The sequence below is a fragment of the Scomber japonicus genome, chromosome 6 (genome assembly GCF_027409825.1).
Source record: "Scomber japonicus isolate fScoJap1 chromosome 6, fScoJap1.pri, whole genome shotgun sequence".
NCBI lineage: Eukaryota > Metazoa > Chordata > Actinopteri > Scombriformes > Scombridae > Scomber > Scomber japonicus.
The window spans coordinates 27,921,537-27,946,151 of NC_070583.1; the positions used below are offsets into that span (position 1 = coordinate 27,921,537).

A 24,615-nucleotide genomic window follows, 5' to 3' on the forward strand; every position below is an offset into this window, starting at 1 on the left:
CACACACACACACACACACACACAAACACACCCCGTAGCTGAGGGAGGTAGAGGAGGGTTCAGTCATCCATGTAGAGTCATTGTTAGTAAAGATGCGGAACCTCCAGACTTAACCAGCCGTAACAGCAGTGTGACGGGTTCTTTGTCTACGCCAATTACTGAACAAAAACAGCAGCGCAGTCACAGAGAGACTAGCACAACTCATGGCCTCCTGCATCCAAACACACACGCACATACACACACACACACACACACACACATACACAGATATTTTTATGTAACGTATATTTGCTTCCTGTGCAAAGTCAGCTGCAGTTTGTGGCAATCAGACACAAAAAACAGGAGTGTGTACAAAAAAAAACACACACACACAGGCACACGCAGGCATCTCAAGCGGTGCAGTAAACCACATTCGGACACCCACAGCTGTGCCTGAACACAAACATTCTGTATGCGCTCACAAACTCTTACACCCACTCTTATATTGTATTAACTTCCCCTAAAATGGTGCCGCGCTCTCATTCTCTCGTTCTCGTCCTCCCCCCCCCCCCCTCTCTCTCTCGTCTGCTCGCTCTCTTCCTCTGCTTTCTCTCTGTTCCATTTTTTTTTTCTCAAAGTTTAAACTCATTAAGTGTAATGATATTGGAGACTCAATTTTACATAGCTCACTCATCAACCAGTGAGATAGCAATAAAGGCGAATGGCTCCGCTGAGGCCCTAACGCTGCAAAATAAATGATGCGCCGCAACGGAAATGTAATTAATTTAGAGGCAGTATTGATAGTCCTGCCATACACAGCATTATATTTTTTAATGTGGCTTAACATCTTGATTATTCAGGGGGAAAGGCGGAGGAAAAGGGAGCCGACACAACACGGCTCATGATGAGAGATGCTTAAAATGCCCTGACGAGTGTTTACTCCCGCTGCCTCACTTTCTCTTAAGCTTTTCATTATGCCGAGATGATAAACACCTCTCAGGAAGACACGCTGTCTTTGACTTTTACAGGGGTGTGAAGGAAAAGCAGAGAAAGGGTGCTGATGCCTGGTAGCGATAGGAGAAGAAGGCAGGATTCATATTTTTGTTGATTTGTACGTTTACTGTTGATCCAGTGATGTGTTCTCTAGTAATTCTCTGCATTAGCTGCGATGAGTATCAGTTGGTTTCAGATTTAATGCTTTGTGCTTATCTTTTTCATTTTTATGTTTTATTTTTTGTATGGTGTGATTATATTTGAATTTTAAAGTTTAAAGTGTTTATTTCTATTCTATGTTCAGTCCCAATCATTTATCATCTATCACATTGTGGTGATTTAAAAACTGATTAATTAATTCTTCACTTCATATTTTAATATGCTATTGTTTTTCATAATGAGACCATTAAGAGGGTTGGCTGACTTTCTGCTTGGCTGCTAACTCTGCTGTCTGCTGTCTGTCTTTTTAGCGAAGACGGATGAGGTGCTGAAGGCCAAAGTTGCCAAGAGAGAGGAGGAGGCCCGAAAGAAGCTGGAAGAAGGTCAGTTGTGTGTGTGTGTGTGTGTGTGTGTGTGTGTGTGTGTGTGTGTGTGTGTGTGTGTGTGTGTGTGTGTGTGTGTGTGTGTGTGTGTGTGTGTGTGTGTGTGTGTGTGTGTGTGTGTGTGTGTGTGTGTGTGTGTGTGTGTGTGTCACAAATCCAGCCTGTGGCACCAATACCAGACCAGTTATAGCCTGTCCAATATGAATCAGTGGAAAACATAAAAACAAAGCATTAACCATAAAGGTTAGCCTATATTTTAAATGTTAACAATTGAAACAGTACGATTATTCAAATTAGCTTTATTTTCACTATTTGTTCTCCAATACCTGTTCATACAACCTTTTAAGAGTGGAAACTTGATTTGCTAGATTGTAAGACATCTGTTGATCAACTTTTGTGTTTAAATTCATCTCATAAATTTGCTGAAGAATGTTGTAAAAAAAAATGAAAGGAAAACTTATGTGCAAGTTAAGTTTAGTAAAGCTTTCATGTCACAAGTATGAGCCAACTACTACACTAAAAATGTAATCTAAGCTTGAAAAAAATGCATATTAATTTAGGGAAATCTTTACTATGCATTTTCTCATATCAGTTTTACTTGTCCCCACACTCTACAACATCAGTGATTTTACTTCAAACTTAACATAAATACATCTATTTTTTATACATTCACATATTTAAAGTTTACATACACACCTGTCTTATAAAGTGGACTAAATTCTCAGTTCAACTATTCTCTGCTGAGATGCTGATTACACTCCTTAGTTTTTATTAAGACTGCCTTATCTACATAAAGATGCATAGTAAGTATGCAAGGCAGGAATGTGCTTAGCATTGCAGGCAGTAAATTCATCCTGCCAACCTGAAACCCCCCCAACTACCACCAACATAGGACATGCACACACATACACACACACATACATACAAAGATGATCTCAATACACATTTAAATAAAGTCAAGAGTAATTTGCAGTGGATATGCTAGCAGTAATAAAAGTCCTTAGATAGAATAATGACCCTGGTCCCTGTTCTGACCAGAGCATGATATAAATGAGAATATCAAATGTGCTATTATCAACAACAGTGTGTGTGTGTGTGTGTGTGTGTGTGTGTGTGTGTGTGCGCGCGTGTGCGTGTGTGTGTGTGTGTGTGCGCGCGCACTCCGGCGTGTGTAGCAGAATAATTTGTTCTAGTGTGGGTGTTTTCATATTGCTGGACTCTCTCTTCTCTTTTTGTGTAATTTTTTGTGTTTGCATCGAGTAGGAATGGCAGCGTGACCTTTAAAGTTAGCTGACCTTTTAGCCAAATGAAAGTCCAGCCATCAGAAACTAATTAGCCTTGCACTATTGCTTTGGTTCCCCAGTTGTGGAAAGAATTTATTCTCTCCTTCTCTCATTGCACCCTGTTCTGTTTTATTGAGTTTTTTCTGCCTCTCCACCATTCTCACATTAATATTATTCATTTTTTCTTGGTGCTAGTGCTCTGTCTATTCCTCTTTCTGTTTTCTCCTCCTACTTTCTGTCTCACATAACTCTCTTTCTTCCCACCTCCATTTGTCCTCATCAACCATTTCCACCTCTTTCTTGCCCTCTCCTCTGTATCTTTCTTACTCTCTCTCTCTGCTATTGCTTCTCTCTTCTCTGTGTGGAAGCATTGCCAAAGTGGTGACTAAGTGCCTCGCTTGGGGCAACAGAACAAGGCACCCAGTCAAATAGCTTTCTTAAGCAAAGTTCACACTGCACTGTTGCCTCTTTTTGGAATCAGTTGACTCTTTCTCCCCTTTGCTCAAAGCTTCTTCATCCCTCACTCCAACTGTTCCATCTGTGTGAAATAAGGTGTTGTGCTTGACTAGTGGAGCAGTGCAGTACAGCATGCTGTGCAGCCGCTGCCTTTGAGGACCATCATTTTATTCTTTACCCTGCGCAGGGACACATGAAGTGAGATCAGAGAGGCTCGACAGAGTGGCCCTGATGACTTGCCCTTGCCTTGGAAGTGAATGCAGTGACACTGATATAAACACACACATACACGCACACTCACACTCAAGTAGAGTCAGCCAGCTCTATCCTCTTCTGCCCTCCCTCCCAGCTAAAGTAAAATGGAGGAGGTGGGCCACTGCTGCTGCTAAACAGCAGATCACCAGGGGTCTCCTTATTCCCCGCAGGGCCTTTTAGAGGTCAACACAACTAGAAAGTTTACACTTGCACTGCTAAGTCAACTGAAATGAGAAAACCTTTAAAGAGAGTGGAGGGGAGAAGTGAACAACACTACCACCTACACTCCTCGTTCATAAATAGATTCACATCCTAGACTGGCAATGTGTTTGAGTTAGTTTAGCCCTAATCGAAACCACCAAGATCTGATTCATGTGAATGCTATGATATGCAAGCTATTATTGTAGCGAACTGTGGCTGCATATTGCACAGCCCTGCAAGAAGAGAAGGGTTTTTATCATCAGGGTTTTCTGCGAGAGAGAAAACAGAGGATCAATAACTGGCCCTGTGGTCATCAGTTAACAAAGTAGTCTCCACTTAAAAGAAGTGTTTGGCTCTCTGGTTAAGGGCAGCCAGATGATGCTAGTGGTTGAAAAAGGAAACATGTTGATATGAAAGGGTGTGAGAATGAGAGGGGAGGATGATTCCTTTGTTAGTTGCATGCCTTGTTTAGGCTATTAAAGCTGAGAGATGCTGTTTGTGTGCCCAGGAGGCTTTTAGCTAACATAGTGTGTCCAACTATAATAAGATAGACTGACTGTCAGTGCAACATAGTGTGTTTGTGTGAACTGTATTGTCAGCTGGCACTTTACTTAAGGCAACATAAAGCTAGAGCACTGTGTGTGTGGTTCCAAAAGCTTATTATTATATATTTAAATTGCTTGTTTTTTTTCTGATTAAAACAACGTATAGCCCAAATATATTCAGTTCATTTGTGATAAAGAAATGTATCAAACCATCACATTTGATAAGCTGGTGTCATTTGCTAAATAATGGTTCAAATTGTATGCTGATGGACCAATCATTTCAGCAATAAAACTAAATAGTATGCACACAAAAATTACGATTATTATATGCATGGATATTAAGATAAATCTGATTTCAGATCATAATGTTCAAACCTAGTATTATGTTTCTTATAGTGTCTCAAGCATTTCAATTAATCTACCAGACTACTACAGTACAGCACACACTGTAGCTGTTCAGCTTCCAGAGCAGGTGCTGATCCAGTTGAAATGGGAGTGACAAAAGTTTGATGGTGAGAGATGGCAAGAGATTATTTAAGATATGATGAGAAAGAGAAATGCCAAATGCATCCTCTTTACTAATATTGTACAAATAGTCAGGTGTTAGAGGTTGGCAAATCTGAGCCCAATTAAACTTTATGAACACAAAGCTAAATCCTGTTGCTTTTCTTCCAGTACTTAATGTCCAGGAGAGTTAAGGAGAGAGGTAACATATTAACCAGTCATGATGGAAATTGGTGTCAAACACTTGATAACCCCAATTCATTCATTCACAGTGACACACCACTTCAAAAACACACTCAGTATCTCAGTAGTGAAATCTGTGTGTCATTTACGAGGCGATGACAGAAACATCTTTTCATTTGTTCAGTCACACAGAATTATGCAGATATGGATTGGACACTAGCCTATAGCCTGACGACAGTATTTTAGCCCCTATGCCGCTCTGTCCCCATTACCTCAAACCACCACCAGATTGGGAGATCATATATTTTAATGAGATGTATAATAGCTCTTTAACCCATATCATTAGGGGAATATATACCTACCGTTTGCTCTTTTGGCAGTTAAACGAAAGGACTGTTTCCCTAATTACGGGGTGTGTAGGACAGGTCACGGGTTGGGTGTGTACCTGTCTGTGTGTGTCTGTGTTCAGGAATTATATGACCATTAAATATTCAGCTGCAGACCCCCTCCAGCTCACCCCTCCCTCACTTCCTCGACCTAGCATCCATTAACGCCTCATCACCGTTTAACTAGCTCTGTTGTCAATCACCACAGGGCCTCGGCTGAAACACGAAAAATGTCTGGATTTGGTTTCTAGTCTCACTTGTTTCAAATGCAGGAAAAAGAAAGAAAAAAAAAACAGTGAGAATTCACATCTTAACCAGTTATAGGATGCCTCCGTCAAGAACAATCAATGTAAGTTGAAATATCATTATGGATGCATGAGACCAGTCATTTATTTGAAGTAATATTTGTCTTGTTAGGTGTGATTACATGCTCTGCTAGACAATTTGTCAGTCAGCTAAAATTTCCGCTTTGCATGCAAGTGACTGCATCCAATACCAGTGTGGGTGTGTGCGTTCGTAATAAATTATGTGATCCCTTTTCTAATTGAAAATAATAACTAATCCACGGATAACAAGCTCTTGTATAATCCAAAGCCATATCCCTTCAGTTCTGGCCTATCTCAGCTGTAATAAAAGACAGGAAATGAGAGGCAAGTGAGAGTGGTGGCTTGGACATTGACGCTTAATGTAATCTGCCTTGAAATCAAATTATTTGACCTGGAAAGCCTAACAATACAAAACTCCTGCCGGGCTGCTGTTAAATATTTAGCACGTGCCTGTCATGAATACAAATGGTGCGCAAATTAGAATCTACAGGCGCGTGACCCCCATATCACACCCCAGGAGCACAGGGGAGCTGGCTCTGCTTTAAATGTTTTAATTACCGGGGCCATGGTGTGGCGTGCCACGCTACCTCACCGCACAGCATCGCCGCTGCTGAGGCTGCCACTTGAAGGACAAGCGGTGAAATTCAACCGCTGGTAAACACAAGTGATCTGGTGTCCATGATCTCATCACATTAACTAAAACATGAGGATTCAATAAGGAGAATGTCTAAATTATACCAAGCTATAATTATAGTTCCCAGCATCCTCGCTCAGGGTAGACCATGATGCTTTTTTTTTTTTTAAACTGTGTTGTTTTCCACTGGTGATATGATCCACCCCAGGACTCGAGGGAGACACTGTATTGCTCTTGTGCACTCTGCGCTGAAGGAAGATCTGTCTCAGTGATTTTGATGTAAGAAAATCTGGTTTGTATTGATTCGGTATTGATTAGTGGAGTTAGCCTCATCTCCTGTCGTTACTTCAGATAAATGGCCTTATTTGTTGTGTTATTATGTTCAACACAATCATGCCAGGAACAGTCAGAGGAATATTGAACCGACACTAGATTGGCTTCATCGGTTCTATTTGTTCCAGGAATTAAAGGATGTTTTTTATCCGTAGTGCTCTGCAGAGATGGTGTAAAAGAAAACACATTGACAATCAATTACACCCTCACTTTAAAAGTGTTCAAAGCAGTTACACAGAATCTTACAGAAGAACGTTTCACCCTTATTTCTGATTTTTGTCTTGCCTAAATAATGATTGATTCAGAGATGAATAGTGCCACAGGTTCAGTCTAGCCGTCTCGCTTTTTATTTTCTCCTCTCTCCTCCCTATTCATTCAGGTTTGTGGTTACCCCCACATTGAAATGATTAGTTATGCAAGGCTTGTAAGCACTGAATCAGAGTTATGGTCCCTAGGGAAATAAATTTGGCAGAAAATCAGTGTGAGAAGATTTAATTATCACGAGGAGACCTTTTTTCCTTGCCTTGGCCCACTGAAGCCCAAACTCTTCTCCTCTCTCTGTCTCTCTCTTTCTCTGTGTCTCTCTGTCTCTCTCTCTCTCTCTCTCCCTCTCTCTCTGACTGTCTCTCTCTCTGTGTCTCTGTCTCTCTCTCTCTCTCTCTCGTTACGCTGCAGCCAAAAAAACCTGGCGTGCAGCATGGACGCCAGCCCTCTCCTTGCCTTCCTTCTCCTCCCAATTTGTTTCATTGCACGGTGATAAGCCAAGCAATTACTGCTTTATTGATTTTTCATCACTGCAAATTTAAAGTTGATTTTTTTTCCCCCTACCTCTCGCTTCCCCTTTTCTCCCTCGGAGATGGCTCAGCAAGGTGATTAGGTGACCTCCTGTCCTAAGCGCTGTTGGTCCCATGAACGAGTGGAGGCGCATGCCGAATTCTGCTAACCCCATGTGACCCTTTGTTGTCCGGGGGTAATGGGATGCTGATGCTGCCTGGTGTGGCTGTCACTTCTGCAGCTATGGAGCCCATAGCTTCATCATTTCTTTAAGGATATCTGTGGAATGACATATGTGACTCGATAGCAGCCAAGCTATCTCTGCCATTGGCTAGATTACATAGAAATTGACCATGCAAGCTTCCATCCCGTCTTCATTCAGGTCAAGTGGACAAATGATTGACAGCACCCTTTTACCCTCTGTCATTGGTAATCGTTCTGTAGGTCACCCTTATCAATTAACCTGCTGCCAGTAAGCTGATGTATGTTCAGCAACCTCTCATTGAGTCACCAGGCCGATATATTTTCCAGATTTGCTGTCCATTCCATTCAGGTTTAGGATGGTATCGCGCAAATTGGTTGAAAATGAGATGTTCAATGTTAAAATATGTTTAGATTAATTTACTTTTAAGAAACTGAAAAGACCCAGGGTTTTTAGGTGTATTGAGTAGAGATACCTACATAATTAAAATATAATTTGGTAACATTTTTATGATTTTTTTCCTAAAAAATTGGGTTTAGAAAAAATGAGTATGGCCAGTTTAGCAACAGTTACAAAGTCTTACTGTGAAGAGTTTGAATGCAGAAGTTGAAGGCAAGAAGTTGGCTGCGCTAACAGAAAACATTCACAGTGTAAGAAAGTGTTTTACACACACACACACACACATACACGTCTGGATATGATCACACACAGCAGTAGTGTACTTGGTGCAGTCAAACAGGGTGGTCAGACTGAGGTGATTAGACACACCCGCAGACTGTTGCAGGTCAAAGTGCTGGCAGCCTGGGTGGCTTTGGCCATGTGGTGGCCCCTGCTAGGTTTGTCATTAGACATCAGAGGTCACTAACTAATGTGTGTGCATGTGTGTGCTTTAGATGTGTGTCTATTTTTAAATGTGTTTGTGACGTTTGTGTTGTTGGAATGCTTGCAATTAACTTGTATGTTTGATCTCAAAATCATTGTGAAACAGTGTTATTGTTCTGCACAGAGCCCAAACAGCATGGAGTGCAAACAGAGTATTTGTAGAAAATGTGCACAAGTTGAACACAAGAGTATCACACAGCCTGCAACTATAAACACTTGGCAGATTTTTATAAGAGCATTTTGTCAGCAAACAACAATCATCATAGTGCAATGAAGTAATAAAACATACTGACATAAGCAGAGCAAGAAATTAAAAACCAAATCAGCAGCAAAACCAAAACATGGTAGTGATAACCGTTCCTTGTCTGCACAGTCCCAAAAATATTTGAAAGAAAGAATGACAAAAATCTCACAAAACATGTTAGTAGTTATGAAATATACAGTTCATAACTACCTTATGGTAACTATACAACATTTAACACACTAAACAGATAATATTTTAATAAACAACATTTATTTGGACAAAATAAGAATTAAAAGTGGGAGAAAAAATTCATAAAGAAAATCAGTATAAGACACACTCAACATGTATTTATGGCCTTGGTGTGCCTAGTTGTCCCATTCAGATCAATAAGCAGGTGAATGTAGTACAAAGTACAACAAAACTTTGTTTGGCTTCTCTCTAGTAAGAAGAGAGAGAGGTTTCACACGCCTCACATTGTTTGTCTTATAGTGGTATGAAAAAGTCTTGTAGGCAAACATTGCACTCTTCTTTAGCAACTGGTGGAGGGACAGAGCCTGTGATCTGAGACTGGAGAGGGTGTGGTATTTTTCGGGGGGATGCGGTTGGCAGACTTGGGTGTAGTGTATGTGGGATAGAGTGACAGTCAGAGAATGTGCAGGGGAAAGGTCACAGTAGAGAGCAACGCGCCATTTATTTATTGTATACTCATGCACAGAAAGAGAGAGTTATGGTGAAGTGAGAATGACTAATACACTCCCTGTTGCACTCCAGTACAGCTGACAGGAATCAAACATATCAGGACTGACTGGTCATTAAATTCACATAATCATTCATGCATTTCTTTCCTGTAATTAAGGCCGTGAATAAAAATAATTTACATTGAGGCGTTTGGATTTAGATGCAAATAATGACATCACTCTTGTTTTGTTTTTTTTTGCATGATTCCCTCCAATAAGGCAGAGTGCAACAGAAAAAGGAGGGTAATATATTACACAGTACCAACATTATTAGTCTACAACTGAGGTCAGAAGAGGAGGGGGTGGGGGGCATTTGCCTAATTAATTATTTCTCAGACGCACACATATACACACGGCCATGACCTTTACTAATATAGTTTGTAGCAGTCCACACAAACAGGAGTCTCTCTCCTTCTCTGTCCCTTTCACTGTATCTCCAACAAACACGCACGCGCTCTCTTGTCAGGAGCCAGTAGAGTGAAAGGGAGAATCAATTACAGCCCAACTAAGGGGAAAGAGCTGGGTGCTTGATGGCTACATGTCAAGAAGATTGTAGGTCACAAGGTGTGTGTGTGTGTGTCTGCTTGTGTGTTGGCATTCATGTGTCAGTGTATGTGAAAATCGAGCGCATTTCCTGGATTCTGATTACATCATTTTCATTTTAAAGGCCTTGCTCCAATTAAGTAATTAGTTGCTTGGTGTTTCTCTAATTATAGAGTTGTTCATAAAAGAGCTGCTGACCAGTCCGGGATCGGAAAAATGGAGACCACTGCACTTTTTTCCTGCGCATGCTCACATTCAAAAACACACACACACACACACACACACATACGCACAGCCTAGTTTAACATCAAGTTAATGCAGTCAAATGCTTGTTATTTCTGGTAAAAGGCAGAGCGGGACTGTATTCTTATCACACTAAAACAGCACTGCGCTTAATAAAGAGCTCCTTGAGTGTCACAGACAGATCGGCTATCATCGTGTTCCAGGTTACCGAACAGTTTGAAGTCTAAAATATGAGAAATGAGTTCCAGGTGCGTGTTCCTTTATCTATGTGCGGCTGTATTTTCACAACATTTTATCATTACATTTCAAAACTTCTCTTAGTTTGGGGTAAACAAAAGCTGTCAATGAGTATTCCATGCACAAAAAGTGTCTAATGAACCATCCCAAACCAGTGAATATTTCAAAATGTCAAAGTTGTCGGAGAGTTCCTGAAACACTGATTTTCTAGATGTGTGTGATTTTTGCTGACTGGCAAGGTCTCACATGCAAGTCCTGAAATAAGAAGACCTTGGTGAGAATTGGAAAGCATGTAAGGAAACAAAACTTAAAATTTTAGGAATGCCACCAGTCTCCTTTTGAGCCCGTCGAAAGTGGCTGTGATCTTGAAGATCTCACCGCTCAGACTGTGAAAGCTTCACTATTTAATGAGATTCTGTGATGCTGCCCAGGCGCAGGACATCGGCTAACACTCACACTGCTCTCTTTCTCTCTCCCTCCCTCTCTCTCTCTCTCTCTCTCTCTCACACACACACACACAGCAGAAACACACCCACCTGGTTTTTGTTAGCTCTCGATGTTTGCAGTTAGCACCATGCATGCAGGTCAGCAGGAGCAGTCCGGTATTAGTTAGGATTTCATATAAATAGCTGACTTACAGTAGATGCAGTAAATAAAGAGTAGAGATTTGTTTGCATGAGTTTCCCAAAAGGTAGACCCTTGTTTTTAGAAATGAATGCTGTATTTACATCCATGATAGTGATAGGTACAGTGTAAACAAGGCAACAATAAACATGTCATCTCTAATGAGTGATGGTAAATTCTCAATCTGAGCCAATAACAAGTAAATACTGTACGTTACTGTATGAGATTTTGAGCTCTAATGCTGACAGTGTATTTGAAAGCTGTAATGTATCATGTGTTTGTTCCTTCGCCCAAGTTTTTGTCTCATAAAAGTCTCGTAAGTGATGTTGGTGGTTTGCATGACACGTACATGAACAAACAAATGATGTAGCAACCCTTTAAGTCAGTCAGTGCAGTTTTGATGCCAGAATCAAACAATTACATGCATCATCATCTCTTATAAATACAATCTGTGGCCTCAGATATTCTGATAAATGGATGGATAAACTGAGGCCAATCCATTGTTCCTCCCCCACGATTTCATTATGGCCGCAGACAGAAGGAGGCTAAACACATGCATTCGATTGTAACGGCAGGATTTCTTCAGGAAAGATAGACAGAATATATTGTAGAGCAGTTACACCAGGGTCAGCTGAGGAGAGGAAATGGAGAGGATAGATGATCAGAACGAGGTTGAATGACAGAAGAGAGAGAAGTGGTGAGTAGGGAGAGGGATGAGCGGAGATGTGGAAGGAGATAGCCAAGCGCAGCGCGTGGCTGCCATGTCATCCTGTCATTAGCAGGTTGTGTGGGTCTTTAATTCATCATTCAGACCTTTATTGACTGGAGAGTGGGAGATCACTATCACTAGAAGACACTAGGAGAGCGTGTGTTTGTGTGTGTGTGTATGACACTCAGTCACCAGCTGCTTTTCATTTCCTGATGCCAAATAGATATCACATAAACATATCACATACCATATCTCCTAAGGTCAAATAATGCTGAAGGCTGCAGGGCCATTGCATCCAAAGAATTCATCATATATTCGACACAAGTTCCAGAGAAGTTATGGACCTGTTTGTTACTATAAAGCGTGACAACTGAGCATTAGTAATGTGTGACATGCCCTGATGACTGTGACAGTAGTCGACAGGAGAGGAGACTCCACAGAGACCAGTTGACACTATGATAACAAGGTGAGCACCACAGGGGATCACTCGGCTTGTGTACGTATTGTGGTGGAAAGCACATTGTTGGGTTATGGAGACATGTGGCTTTTTTGGAGGGGGGGGGGGGGGGGGCAGGGTTGGGAGTAATATATGAGTGCGTGTGGTCTCATGGGAGCGCACTTTAGACTGGCTTAGCCACCTGCTCTGTCATTGGACGTCTCCCTGCTCACACACGCACTTACAAACCAATACATACATACACACACTCCTCGGGGACACACTTGGGACATCTGGCTCAGCCTGTCAGAATTTCCCTTCATTCTGTGTGACCCGTTGACCCCGGCAGCCACGAGCTCCAGCGTCACATCTTGCCATAAGCCATCACTGGTGCCTCGCTGCCTTACGGACAGCCTACAGATCCACACACGCAGGGAGAGGAGGAAGCACATGGCGGTTAAGCTTTTCTTGACATTTGGTTTGTTTTGATAGTTCAGGTGTTTCTCTGCTAGCCTCCTTAATGATATCTCTAAACTGCTGAGCTGCTTTTGTCTGCTCTCATTATCCTCCTCTCCCTCTCTTTCTTTCTCTCTTTCTCTCTTTCTTTCCTGCCTCCCTTACTCATTGAGATCTCATTTTTCAGTGCCTGAAGCTGGAGGGTATTAGTTATGCAAATATTGACGTGCAGCTTTGGCCTGCTAGCTATCAATTGAAATCAGCAAATCAATGGGCCTAATAGCTGCTCATTAGCCACTTGATGCATTTCCAGGGCTAACATCAGAACCTGTCAGCAGCCCCTAATCAATATAGTCTAAAAGTATTACCTAACCAAGGCCCACACTAGACACCTTTTTAATAACGCAAGTTGCCCGTATGACTTTCTGTGTAGAAGTACAGAATAGGTCTGACTCGATCAGTAGGTTTCATTGGTTCATATTAATGCTATATCTAGTTAGCAGTAACATACCCAGGACACTAAGCAGACAGACGCAGTTATTTGTTTTGATGAGACAGTCCAATGGAAATCTTCCTTCGCAAAGCAAAAAGTCTCACAGAGAGTCGTTTGGCGCCGATAATGAAATCTCATCAGTTGGATTTTAATAAGAAACCTATTGTTTCATTTTTTTCTGTTGTTGTTCAGTCTAATTCCCAGGCATGCTTTGGAGCAGCCTGTTGTTTGGGCCTGGAGAATCATACGGTAAAGACTTTGATGCAGCCAGGATGCTGCTGCTGAGAACAGGGCCAGACTGGAGCCCCTCTATCACCCCTAGCACAAAGCCCTGCTAAGCTTAACTCAGCTGTTTGATGCCAAGCTCTGCGAGTGTGTGCCTGTGTGCGTGCATGAGTGTGAGTGTGTGTTTACCCAGCTCAGGGGTTACATAAACAAGAGCAGCTAGCCTACAGGTAAGACCCACAGGAGACCAGCCGAGAGTGAGCGTGAGATGGAGCGCCAGTCTCTTACCTTGGCATTCCCCAGGTGTTGTCGCCATTGCTGGAGCTAGATATTCACTAATGAAGGGCAAGCTGGAAAATGACTAAAGGAGATAGTAAACAAAGTTACTACACACACATACACGTGTGAGTGTGTTAATATAGTTAAGTTGGTGCAGGCAAGCATCTGTGCATGTGCTTGTGTGCATCCCTGATGTATCTGGGGCTGGTGTAAAGAGATGGGGAGAATGTGGGCGGATGGGGTATTGGAGGCGGAGGCTGGCAGCGGGGCAGTTGGCCGCTGGTGTAGCGAGAGAAAGAGCGGGGAAGGGGATTGGAGGGGGGGGTACAGCGGAGATAAATCATTAGAGAGCAGGTTATTGGAAATGCAGGGAGATAAAAGAGTGAAGAAGCCAGTAATTGCCTTAAAGATCAGACTACAAAGCATTACTTTGGATTTTACAAGGCCAGCCAGCAACAAAAGAGCAGTAATTTATGAGCTCAGTGTAAAAGAATAGCATAATTACATTAAAAATTAATGCTAATGAGGGCTAAAATGGGGAAGGTGGTTATTATGAAAGTTTGTATTCATCTTCCCTGGGTTGAATGATGGCTAGTGGCTTGATTAATGGCTTAATTTCTATCAATTAGCAGGCAAAAAAATCTCCACTGAGACGGGCCTAAATTGAGCATTGAATTACACATCTTTACTGCGGTGCAGGGAGAGAGGCTGGGAGGCAGAGGAGGGGAGGGAGGGCACATTATTGAAACCTGGGAAACCAAAAAATGTTGCTGTGTGCGAGCGAGTGAGTCAGAGTATGTGTGTGTGTGTGTGTATGTGCATGTAAAAGCCACGCATGGGTTACAAATCTTGGATAGATGCTCATTTTCATGTGTTCTAAGAAGCAGCATGTGTATCATTGTTGGGCTTGCGGTAAACTCTATGTGTCAGTGGTGGAGTGGGCCATTCAAAAAACACATGATAACTCAATTTAAAACACATCTTTTTGAATTTAAATATATTTCTTTGACTAATTCAGACATGTTATATCCTGGGATTAAACTGTCCAAATTAGGAGTTGAGTCTCAAATACATTTCCTGTAGTTAATATGCTAAAGTTGCACTACCCACCACAAATATAGCACCAGAATTTACCCGGTTGCCGAAGCGCCCCGGTAGCTGAATGCTTACTGCGCATGCCACATAACCACAATTTCCCTGGTATGATTCCAGCCAGGGACCTTTGTTGTTATACCCATCTCTCTCTCTCCCCTTGTTTCCTGTTTGCATCTCCACTGCCCACTATCCAATGAAGGCTAAAATGACAAAAAAAAAAAGAGTTCTCTGTTTGCCATATAATTCTGAAACACTGTCAAAGATTTGCCGCAATTTGTGAGACCTCAATAAAACAAGCAGTTAGTTTTCCCTTTATTTATTTTTCTCCACACAACAACAAGTGCTGCGGTAATTTAGCTGGCACGCTAGTGCACTCAATTACTGGAATTAATCAGCAGCAGCAATATATTCAGCTCGGTTGCTCTTGATTGACAAACTGTAGACCAAAGTCAAGTTTACAAAGACAACCGCCACAGCCCGAGGCCTCTGGCTGCTTCCAGACATGTGTTGTTGAACAGCTCCCTCTTCTGGCAGCAACGTGTTAAGTGCTCAACAACACTCACATCTTCAAGGCTGAAGGAGATGAGTTGAATTCTGTTTCCATTGGCTGGTTTTATTTTCTCTCCCGGTCTTCTGGTCCTAATCAATGAAGTGGACAAACAGCTATTTAGAGAGAAAACAATAGCCTATTGATTGTGAGCCACTCATCAGCGCTGCTGTCTGTCTAACTAATTTCAGTAATGAGATGGCAAGTGAGTTTTCTGACTCCCTTTATACACACTCCCAGACACACACATGCACGATTGTAAACATACAAGGACATAAAATCACAAGTAGATACATTGCTCCGATACTACCCCTTTATTCTAATCTGCAGATACAAATAAACAGTTTATTGATGAGGTTTGATCATGGTAATGGCTGTAATGCAGTTCAGCATCATGGATAGAAAGACGAAAATAACCTAATTCAAAGCAGCGTGTAGTGTACATGTAATTGTGTCTACTTGTGTTTCTTTTCCTTTCTGTCTCCTCTCAGTCTGTTTTCTCTCTCTCGGCTTTCACTTTATCCTCCTCTGATCGCTGACAGAGAAGCGTCCCTAATGCGGTGACAATTGAGTCGACCTGTTAAATTAATTTGCCAGATAATGTGTCAATATTAAATATCAACTTTGACCTCTCCGAGCTGCGGAGTGCGCTCGCCCAGCTAGAGTATTGATTTTTGTCTGCCTCTAAGCTGGCTAGGCCCACACTCAAAGTCCATTATTTTTGATTTTCTCATGAAATACATATCTTTTCCCGCTGACATCTGACAAACAGCATATGGAAGTCATTTTATCTACCAATAATGTGTTTGTCAAAAAGTCTGAGGTCTTAATGGATTCTTGCAGCACACACAGCCCACAGACAGGTCTGCCAAGGAGATGCTAGCAGATAGTGTGTGTGTGTGTGTGTGTGTGTGTGTGTGTGTGTGTGTGTGTGTGTGTGTGTGTGTGTGTGTGTGTGTACTGTCAATGTGTTTGTATGGGCGTTCTTTATGTGGGGCATTCACGCTCGAAGGACAGTAGGAAAGGAGTAATTGAAAAAGTGAATTAATTGTGCCGAATTAATTGTCGGACAGTTTTCATTCGAACACATGCACGCTCGTGTAGCCGTGCAGTAAGCGACGGTGATAGTGGTGTGAAGGACAGGCCACAGGAGGATATTGGGCCAGTGCTCAGACTTCATCTAGCAGCCCAGTCAAGGTAATGACTATTTTTGGAACGGCTGTGCAATGCGTCTCCGCTCACATCTTCCCGCGCAGGATGACAAGTTGATAGTCTGTCATATAGAAAGGCTTAATTCTACTTGTCACTCAGTTGTCCAATTCTGCAGTGCATTTAAATCAAAACTGAGTTTGTTTGAGTGCTATTATGAACCATAATAGGGTGTGTGTGCCTTTGGTGCATGTGTGCAAGAGCATGTGAGGCTTTGAAAGCCAGAACAAATATTCATTTATTCATTAAACACCAGGGCCATGAAGATCTGTTGTGACACCCTTTCTGTTGCAGCTAATGGATTGAATTAATTCCTGCTATTAGCTCTAACTGCATGCTGTGTGTGTGTGTGTGTGTGTGTGTGTGTGTGTGTGTGTGTGTGTGTGTGTGTGTGTGTGTGTGTGTGTGCTACATGTGCATATTCATGGCAGTCATGAGTGTGAGTGCAAAGTATGTAAGTTTGCAAATACACATGTACGTGTGGGAGTGCTTGTATCCCGATGTTCTTTGTGTGTGAGAGTGAGTGAGTGTGTGTTCCCATTTGTGTACTTGTTTTCATGACACAGCCTACATCAGTGGAGCAGAGGAACATGGATGTCTGCTGGATTGACAGATAGAGAGATGGGAGAGTGCAGGAGAGGACGGATGGATGGGGGAGAGAGGGATGAATATTGACTGATCAGTGGAAAGATTGACAGCTAGAAAATAATGGGAGCATTCAGACTCTTGCCTTTTTTTTCTGTTGCTAACTTTCCTGGCACACCTATTTTTGCCCTCCTACGCTATAAAGACTGCTCTTGAATTCTTGAAATGATTTATTACCTGATATGCAGAATCCTGATGTGTTTATATCCAAGAGTAATTTACTGGAAACCTTTTTCTGTCTTTGTGTTTGATTGGACAAGCCAGAGCAAAATACTTTCCGATACATGAAAACTGTATGAAACCTAATCACATTTAGTCTCCATAATGAAATTCCATTGCAGTGAGTTTGTGTTCATATTTTGATTATTTTAGAATGCAGTGTAATTCACTGTCTGGCTATCATCTTGTTAGCATTTTTCCCCCCACTCTCCTTTTGTAGAGGCTCTGTGCCCTTGGCTAAGCAAGAGTGCTTTTCATGGAGGCCGAGATTAAAATAGGAGAATATCAGATATTTCATATTGTATGTGTCAAAGAGTATTATACAGAGCGATAACATACAATCAACTAAGCTCAGTCCAACTGGAATCTGGTGCCTTTTAGGACATGACATGGGACAGCTGACCCTCTGTGTATGTGTATGTGTGTGTGTGTGTTTGTGTTTGTGTTTGTGAACACATATGTGCATGCTTTTGTTCATAGTCTTCCCCTTCTGTGTAACATGTGTTTCAGAGGGAACTTCTCTGGAGGAGCAAGTGCGAAGGATAAAGGACATCGAGGCCATCGAGAGTGATTCCTTTGTTCCTCAGGCTTTCAAATCATCCAGGGATGATATAAAGGTGCGTTCTGTCTCTCTTTCTCCCCCTTCCCCTCACTCTCTCTATCTTTTCACTCTGTCTCTTATTGAATTTCCCTCTCTGCAATGCTGTGCCGTCTGTCCAGAGACAGCCCAGACCAAATCAAACATTCCCATTCAGCGCCGTTTGTTCCGACCTGAGACGGTTTCATCAGACGCTCCACTGTTCGCCGCCTCCAAAGCGGCAGCACCCACACAAAAGCCACAGCAGGCAACAGCCATCCTCTGTCTCCCTCTCCCATCTCTCTCTCTCCTCCCTCTGGTTGTGCAGATGCAGACAAAACACAGAAGTCATTATTGAAATGTTCCTCCCTCTGAAGGAGCAGGAATTAGATTTGTTGGGGCTCATGGCTGTTTTGAAAAGATAGACGACAACATGTGACAGCAAACTTGTGCCGACTTTTGAGACAAGTCCTAGTGAGTGTGATAAAGGTCAAGACTGATCTGGACTCCGCTGATGCGCGTTGGCTGAAGCCGACTGCACAAATTGCACACGCACAGTATACTCGGCCTTGCCTGCCTGCTTTTGACTCATTAAAGCTGCAACATCACCAGGAGAAATTAAGTTAATACAAGTAGCTTTTAATCTTCACGTCTAGGTCTCCCATGTGGGAAAAACGTACACATCAAGTTTGTTCTCACGCTCTCACAGCTGGCCATCCATCTCTAAAGGATCTCTTATTGCCCTGCAAAACATAATATAGAAGGACAGAAAAAGATCTATTTTTTAGATTCTGATGGACATATATGTGAAGTAAAATTTATTTTTTAATCTTTAATCAAAAGTATACTTTAATGAAATACAAATTCAAGTTTGCAATGTCTTTTTATAACCACTCTTGAGGGGTTTCCAGATGAATAGTCCTCCTTTAGTCCTCCCCATTAGTCAAATATACTTATGATATCCAAACAATTCATCCTTAGTTGGAAGGATTTCATAAAGTCTTTTAGCGGTTTTATGTTTCTTTCATATTTGTGGCTGTATGTAGAGCATAATGGCAAAACATGAATGTGAAGATTACTTGACTACCCAGATTATTTTTTATTGACAGAAATTGATCATTCATTTTATTTTTTAAACAAAATTACACATTCCTGTAATTTAGTTTGTATCTTTTATTGTATTTATTTTACATATGTTGACTTGGTTGTGGTATTTAAAATTATTATTTATTTAAAAGTGAGTTGTGACTAGTGATTATTTTAAGGCACTGTTAATGAGGAGAGCTCAGTGAAAACTTGAATATGTGCCACACTAAATATACAATTTCTTTTTTTTTTATTTCAAGCAAGCTGCATTCATTAGAAATGTATATTCAGCACAATATTGTTCTGAATATAGAAGAGGAATTGTGATGACCACTTAAACTATCTGATACTTGGCAGATCACCGTCCTTATTAGCCAGTGTGTTTTATATCTCACTCACTTTTGTATCCAGCCAAATTAATTTGAAATAGATCTTTCCAACTGGGTAAACATTTGCTCTGGGGCTGGTATTAGGAGTGTTTGAAGCATGAATGGACTTGGCAAAATGTTCATTTTGATATTTCTTCTTTATCAAGTACAACAAGGAGAGCAGGCCAGCCTTTTAAATATGAGGCTTATTATAGTTTTAAGTAATAGCTCTTGGGATGACGGGAGAATGGTTTCTAAACATCACGTTCCCTTCAATCAGTATGAACGTTACAGATGGCGACATGAGGAGGACAGAGAACCTGAATCACTACTTAAAGTCCTTTTCAATTATAAAGGGGGAAGGAAAATGATTTTGGCTCCAGCTGTAATAAAGCCTGTATGATGTTTCTGTCCAACTGATAAAGGTAACCTGACACAAAGCTGATTCTTTGAAGTGTTTGAATATTGTAATATGGACAATTTTTAGCTTCAGTAGTCACCAACATTAAACGGACCAAGTGTACTGTAGCTCATCGGAAGCTAGGCCCCTCTCACCAGAGTTTCTGCCTTAGCACAGGAAATATAAGGTGGATGACATGAAGGGAGGAATACATCGGTCATAGTCTCATGTTTTCTCACCGCCCTGTTTGTAACCACACATACACACCAGCAGATGTGTCAAGTAAGACAAAATATTAGAGATACAAGCTGATAACTTCCAATACATTCCTACAGCATGGGCCAGACTTTCACTGCCATCTGGTGGTTAATTGTCATATTGCATTTCACCATCCTTTGCTATGTCCCAGTACTGTATTACTGATTTCATTGTTGTTTTTTGTTGTTTCTGTTTTACAGGCATCCACAATTAGTTTTTTTTTCCCAGATGTGGGGAGCACCTCCATTCACTTTGTTTATTGCATTACCAGACAATAGTGTGCATACTGACATGTTTTAGTCTATTTTAATGTCACTTCTCTATATGATACATAACGTGCACAGCGAGACATCAAATTGCAATCTAAGAAAGTAAAATATATTTTCAAAGATTTAATATTTTTATGCTCTAAGACATTTCTGGAGTATTCTCATCACCATTCACAGTTCTGTTCTTGGTGTTTTTCCCCATTGCAGTGTGGGGCAGTAATTGTGAAACAATGTATGTATGTATTATTCATAAATGTTAAAATCAAGTGTTTTCAGAAAATATACTGACTTTTTGAGTGTACATATGTTGTCTCTTTTTCAGTGTGAACATACTACATACTCAAACTCAAAACTTGATGGGAAGAAATATATTTGTTCTTGTGCATAATCAACTCATCCTTTCCATTCAGACAGAAAAATAATGTTGACATTGCATGTTCTCTCTATATCATTATGTAGTTATCCTTCTCTGTTTGAATGTGCTCATTTTAATTTGAGTTTGACCCATTTTTGTCTGAATTTTGTATTTCTGTGTTCAGACTGAGCCAGTTGAGGTTAAGCAGGAGTCAGAGAGGGAAGATTCTCAGGACGTTGCTCTTCCCATTTCCATCGTCTACAATGACAATGACACTCTCGCCCATCCTACTGTAAGTTCTTACCTGGACAACTGTTTCTGTTTTAGATTTTTCTGATTGCTTGAAAGTCTTCCTAAACTGTGAAGCCGAGCTATAACGCAGAGTCATTTCATCTTTTAGTGCTGTCATGTTGTTTGTTTTTATTGAATTCGCAGAAAAACTTTGGAAACTTTTTCTGTCCAAAATGCCACTACCGCAACCAACACCTGCACCACCACCTCTGCATATTCTGATACAGTGCATCATATAGTATAGGACACTGCAGTGTAGTAGATTATAGCCTGCAAACATCACCTCCTCCCCTGCCTGCAGACCAATGATGAAAAACGAGAAGGAAAACTTTAAACTCCAATAACGCTCCCTGGGGCTTCCCATTCATCTATCTCCACTGGGAAACTAAGTTATGCCCTGACGTATGCAGATAACCCCCTCACAAACACATATCTAGGTGCACACCCCCCCTCCACCCCCAGCTCAAATGCACACACATACACACCCCCTCAGACAGGCTGATGTATGGTAGCAATATGCCCCAGGCGGGCCCCGGCCCCAGCTCCACTTCCAATTAGAACAGATGAGTCCCATTAGCTCAGCCCAGATACTGTCATCCCACACACACAGCCTCATTAGCACCATGACACCAGTGCACGGCCGACAGACAAGAACTCACTGGTGTTGAATCTAACACACAGATAACATGCAGTGCAGCTGTAAGCAGCGGCGTACGTTAGGAATGAAGGATCGACACGGCCGGGGTTGCTCTACAATCTGCATAATAATAGACACATATCATCACATAGATATACAGTATGTACACATAGCCAGCATGTCAACATTATCTCTCCCACAAACACACACAGTGAATATAGAAACGATCTTCCAATTTTTCCCTATTTCTCACCGCCTTGCCTCTCACTCTCATAGTCATTATGTTACTTCCTAATAAACAGATGCCCTCATTCGTCAGACACTCGCAGCAACAGTTTTATAGCCCTCGTACAATCAGTATCATTACTACTGGTGATGTACTACGATGAATACATGTCACACGCGTAGGCCGTTTTCTGTCACCGGGCTAATACACTGCTACACTCGCAGTACCAGCTGGGTGGGTTGTATGCTAAGTAAAGGTTTTTATCAGGTGTGTTTTTGAAGTAAATAGTAAGGAAAGAGTGAAGTTCTACATTTAAGCTTCCACAGCCATCAACTCAAGTATTATTACAGCATCACCACAGTGTCACATGGTCCACACTGAGGTCACATGGGTGGCAAAAGGCAGTCCTAGCGGCCCTGTGCCAGGCCCGTGAGCTTACCAGGAAACATTCATTTCTGTCACATCCTGATGTGAGAGGTGTTTAGACATTTAAGACTGAGTTGCCATAACACTACAATTACAATCACTGTCATCAGTACTAAAAGTGACAAACTGTGACTTACAATGCACTTATTTGATTAAAAAGAAAGCAGTCAAACAAAAAATGTTTCATAGGAGCAAACAGGTTGGTTGAGGAAATGCTGTAGAATAAATGACTTGCATGCAAAGGTTTAAACTTGAGTGTATCTTATGTATTTCACTTTTATAGTCTGACCAATACAGGATTTTTGAGGAAATCCTGATATATATATATGTAGATGTTGGAGAGTTTGTATGTAGATGTTGGAGAGTGTGCATATGTATAAAATAAGGAAGAAAAGAATGTGTTTTTTTGGGTTTCACCACACAGCACCAAAAAGCAACACAAAACAGGACAAGTGTCAGTACAGGACACCACATCACAACAAATATAATTTGAAATACATTAATTCGGCAGAAAGTAATTAACATGCAAACAACTGTAGAAAATACAGTCAATCTACCAATAAAGATGTACCAGATTCATTCATTTATAATTGCATAAACACATATCATGCTCAAACTATCCCTTTTTTTTCTAAATGACCTTGGTAATAGCTGTAACTACTAGAATAATTATATAGTGCTGCAATTCCATAATGATACAGATATCTGCATTAAACTGTCGACTAACTCACTAAACAACCCCCCAAGGTCATTGATTCCTTTGTTTGTGTGTCCCTTTACAACACAATAACATTTCCTTTTAATAGCTTTCAAAGAAAAACACCACATACAGAGTGGTCAATGTAATCCTTTCTTATTCTGCATATAAAACTCTGGCATTTATGAAGAAATTACTATGATATTCCCAGTTTGTTACACTGAAATCTTTATTCATCTTTTACGCTTGTCTTTATGGTCTCTAAAAAAAATCTCTAAACCAGTTAAAACAAAAAGCAACTCTGTCTTCCTATATTCCCATGTAGGTTCCCTGTAGTCTTGTTGTTCTTAAGACTGTCAGTATATTTGCCTTCTTCTTACTCACCATTTCTCTCTGCTCTGTCCCACAGATGTTCATGGACAAGGAAAAGGCTGAGGACCTGTGGCTCAACAGACTGGTGTCCCTGCGACAGGAGAGGCTCATGGGAAGTCCTGTGACCTAAAAAAACACCCAACAAACAGAAGTTTCTACCCTTCGTTCACTCAGTCAAGTTTTCCTCCTTGTCAGATTCAGTCATCACAGCATTTCTGAATTCACTCGTCTGCTAATTTCTAATACCTGTTGTAAAAACTTGTAAGAACTGGAGCAAATGAACAGCTTTTGGTCCTGATGTGCTTATTATTTTATAATTGTACATTTTATTAAATTGTTGTTTGGCTCTGTTATTTTTGAATTACGATGAGGTGGTTTGTTTTACCATGTAGATGTAGCATTTGATACACTTTGGCCTTTTTTTAATCAACTCAGTAAATAAAGATATGTAGGTTTTTTTGAGTGAAAACTGTTTTGTGCTTCTCTGGGTGAATGAGATGAATGTGTAAGTGGGGTTAACGAAAGCGGTCATGTATTTGATTAACAAAAGAAGACTCCTGGATAAAAAAGATTCTAACCAAACTAGGCAAAACACCTCAATGCCTCATCCACCATTCATTCAATATCATCCAAAATCCTGGCTGCCATTCAGTAACTTCTAAAAGTAGTCTGACTCACCCTCACTCTGAGATAAACTTGGGTCTTGGATCTGATCTCTTGGGTCTGCATCAGTGATTGACATAAAACTTGAGTAGTCGTCTTGTCACCTGCCCTAAACTCTCCTCTCCTCCTGACCATACTTGATCGCTACTTAGCGATTCATGTTTATGTTTTGTTTATTCAATATGGTGTCCTATTGCTGTTATGTCTGAGTAGGGATTCAAGGCGGTGCAGAATCCAGACTCAGGCCTATTTGTGGAACGGCCAGATGGTAAATCTATACTAAGTCTGGGACATAGTGTGTCACTCCCATACTCTCCAAATAGGCTGTGTTGTAATTATATAATAAATAAGAGTGTATAGATGATTTGCTTATAGCTAGCAGGCAAATTAAACTTTGCTGTGTGCCCTGGTTTCTTCACACCTTACAATTGCCAAAGTAATATATGCCTCAGAAACAAAAACAGTCATAATCTTATTCATTTTTATTTTTTACCTCAATAATGATTTGGCATCCTGGAGTTATGAATGGGTATAAATGAGTTGTACATGTATGGAGGTTACACAGGCCCCT

General features: G+C 41.1%; 1 protein-coding gene across 1 annotated transcript in view; it reads left to right on the plus strand.

Moving 5' to 3' along the window:
* Nucleotides 1-23,866, plus strand: part of rsrc1 (arginine/serine-rich coiled-coil 1) — a 119,989-nt gene extending 96,123 nt beyond the window's left edge. Inside the window, exons 7-10 of the mRNA XM_053321259.1 lie at nt 1,443-1,514; nt 17,930-18,036; nt 20,917-21,024; nt 23,419-23,866. Of these exons, the coding sequence (XP_053177234.1) occupies nt 1,443-1,514; nt 17,930-18,036; nt 20,917-21,024; nt 23,419-23,511 (380 nt within the window). The 3' untranslated portion in view covers nt 23,512-23,866. The remainder of the gene's footprint in view (nt 1-1,442; nt 1,515-17,929; nt 18,037-20,916; nt 21,025-23,418) is intronic.
* The last annotated feature ends 749 nt before the right edge of the window (nt 23,867-24,615 follow it).